The following is a 3271-nucleotide window of genomic DNA, read 5'->3' as shown; positions in this document are numbered from 1 at the left end:
CCCCCCCCCCCCCCCCCCCCCACACACACACTATTTCATCAACCACTTAGAAATGTTGAAACCATTAATCACAATTTGATGAATGATACGATTATCCACATGATGTACTATTGACAGAGTCAACAAACAACAAGGTGATTGTGTCTTTAAGAAAGTTTTGTGAGTCCGTAAAATCATCCTCTTGGAGAATATCTACGAGGCGTGAAAGATTTAAGGCAGGTTCGAGGGCAAACGTTGGTACTTGAGTAGCATGTAAATAATCAGTGTTTATATCTTTCCATGCATTTGCAATTTGCCTTCGAGCCTCAACATATGCCTCTTGTTTTGAAGCTCTATATTCTTTCATGTAACATTCAATGAATGAAGCTCCAAGTTCTCTTTGTTGTTCATGCTACATCAAATACAGTATGACATTTAAATTAAATATCTATTTTTATAAGTTCAAACTATATAATATGTTAGCGTATTTACATACTTACTTCATGTCCAATAATATCATCCTTTAATCGATTGATTAGTGATGAAGCTGGAGCGACCAAAGACTCATTTATCATCCATTCGAAAGTCTCGTTGGATATAAATTCCCCCGCAACAATCAAGCAAGTAATCAAAATCATTTGATTGGAAACAGTTATGGTAGCGTTTCTCTTATATTCCTCACATTTTGGAATAATGTCATCTTTCAACCATTCTACTTCCTTAAGATAGCTTTTGATCCACTTATTCATCTAAAATAAATAAATAAATAAATATATATCAGAAGCGTTGTTTGAAAAATAAATGATATCGATTTATGATTTAACTGATTAATGGAGCCAAGTTATATTCATAGCAAACTTAGCTTACCTCAATTTTTGCATAGTAGACATAGTGTGCTTTACCATCTTTGGTCAATTCTTCTTCCATTTCATCAAAATAATCTAAAAGGACTTGATAAAGAGGTCTCATATAGGACGATATCAAATCCATAGCGCTAATGTCACATCTGTATATACATAAATAACACATATATTTCTTACTCAACGTAACAACGTTGTACATTTAATTAATAATTAAGTTTATATAAGTTTTACCTCTCAACTGCGTCGGTGTAAGGCACGAGTTCATCATAAGTTGCATAAGCATCATATAGATCATCAGTAATTGTAATGATAACGATTAATTTTGTTAACGTTCTTCTTGCACGTTTGTATTGTGGCCCAAAATACACCCCTGTTGCCCAAAAATAACATTCCACTAGTTTGTCTCTTGCATGTGGATATTTATTTGAATGATCAAGATCTTTCCACCACCTAAATATGTAAATTATACGCATAATATATCATACGAAGAATATATATACATATGAATATGATTAATTAAAGAGGATACATATATTTACCTTGTTAGTTCACTAAGCTCTCTTTGGTGCATTTTTTGCAAAATGTGGAAATCCAATTTTGCAAATTTCAAAAGCAAATCATCATGCGATTCAATATTTTCGTAAATACGTATGTATTTACGAGCTACCACTCTTGGTACATTTGTATGAATGGGCTGGAACAAGGCTTCACTAACTTGGGCCTTGAGTGAATTGTCCAATTTAGGGCTCATGGACTTGAGATGATTAACGGAAAAAGATAGAGCCTCTTCAAGAATTTCTTCTCCGTGTACTCTTAGATGTGTTGCTTCGTATAAACTTAATAAGCCTTGAACATCTTTAGTAAGAGTTTCCTTGAATTTTCCGTTGTCGTTGGTGAATTTTTTGAACACATCTGATTAATTATCGTCATAGTTAGATATTCAACAACTTTTTTCGAGATATATACTAAAGTTTTAACTTATAAGCCTCATCTAAGAACTATAAATATTATACTTTAAATTCATAAAGATTAAATTCTAAATTCATCTCGTTAAACATTTTACTTTTGACCATAAAGGAATTAGTAATCACTATCAATAGGTTGCATAGATAATTAGATAAATACGATACCAGAAGACATGTAATGCCTTTGTCGTCTCACTAGTCTAAAACGAAGAGCAACAACGCAAAGATCATCGTCGTTATCTTCATTTTTATTTTGTTCGGATTCATCAAAAATATTTTGAATGGATGTTTTGATTTCGTTTTCGAAATGATATGCCACTCCCAATCGTTGGATGGTGTCAATCAAGACAAGTTTTTGTGTACTATTATCAGGAGTTTCCACTAACATTTGCCTGACTTTTTCTTTCAATTCTTCAAGTTCAAGTTTTTCTTGGCTACTAATTTCCTGCACCAAATGTTTAGTGTTATTATTGTTCTACTACCTATAAATAGCAACAAATGCAATACACCAACAATAATATAGTCAATATAACTCTATAGGTGGAATTAGAAGAAAATAGAGTGCATCTTACCTCTACCTCGTGGAGGTATAACTGTATAGATACTATTTCAGTAGTAAAAATGACATATATCATATAATAGGAACATGGAACAATAACAATAATTAAACAATACGATAACTAAAGCACATAAAATAACGGGAGGTATTAGAAATCGTAGGACGAGAAATTATGAAAATAATGCTAGCTACTAGCTACTACTGATCATGATATGAACAAACAAACAAATACGATATATCAAATTTATCATCAAGCCTATCTAAAAAAAAAACGAAACATACTGTGAGTTGAGGAGTGTAGGAAAGGAAATAATCTCCCAAACACTTGAATGATAATTTGCCAATGGACGTGTGATAGTAGTATCAACCATTGCTTATTTTTTTTCTTTCTCTCTCTAAAATGCTTTAATTATTACAATTTGAGATATGTTGCTATATTTGGTGAGGTATTTTATAGGGATTTGGCTCAACATCATTATCGTTCTCTTTATTTTTTTCAAGTTTTTATTTGGACGGAGAGATATTGTTATAAATTTAAATCAATAATTGAGATTTATTTTAATAAAATAGAGATACATTTTTTTTTACCCTCTCTAGGAGTTCCCACCCCTTTTGCCACAATTTTAGTTGCACATCATATATACTTTCCATAAATATATTAATAAAATATCATGCTTCCAAAATTTAGTGTAATTTTTTCTTCAGTCGAACAGGTAATGTAAATACTGTAACAATCAAATACTTGAATATTTGACAAAATAAATATCAATATAATAAAGAATAATTTGTAGATACATATCTTAAGCCTTAAAAGTCCTCTTATAGTGCTGCTTTAAAAAGGGAAAAAAGAATAAATTCTGTGATTAGAATTGCGGGATTTTCTTATATTTTGGGAGTAATTATAT

At 31.2% G+C, this 3271-nt stretch overlaps 1 protein-coding gene across 1 annotated transcript; it reads right to left on the bottom strand.

Moving 5' to 3' along the window:
* Nucleotides 1–91: 91 nt before the first annotated feature.
* Nucleotides 92–2737, bottom strand: LOC125852435 (sesquiterpene synthase 14b-like). The gene is given in 8 exon segments (XM_049532168.1): nucleotides 92–391; nucleotides 480–728; nucleotides 847–985; nucleotides 1074–1292; nucleotides 1382–1754; nucleotides 1973–2252; nucleotides 2649–2683; nucleotides 2686–2737. Coding segments are annotated over 8 exon segments (1647 nt in total).
* Nucleotides 2738–3271: the final 534 nt, after the last annotated feature.

This window comes from Solanum stenotomum, unplaced genomic scaffold (assembly GCF_019186545.1).
Source record: "Solanum stenotomum isolate F172 unplaced genomic scaffold, ASM1918654v1 scaffold35358, whole genome shotgun sequence".
Classification (NCBI taxonomy): Eukaryota; Viridiplantae; Streptophyta; class Magnoliopsida; order Solanales; family Solanaceae; genus Solanum; species Solanum stenotomum.
The sequence above is the reverse complement of the archived record's forward strand: the minus strand, read 5'-3'. Positions and strand labels throughout refer to the sequence as shown.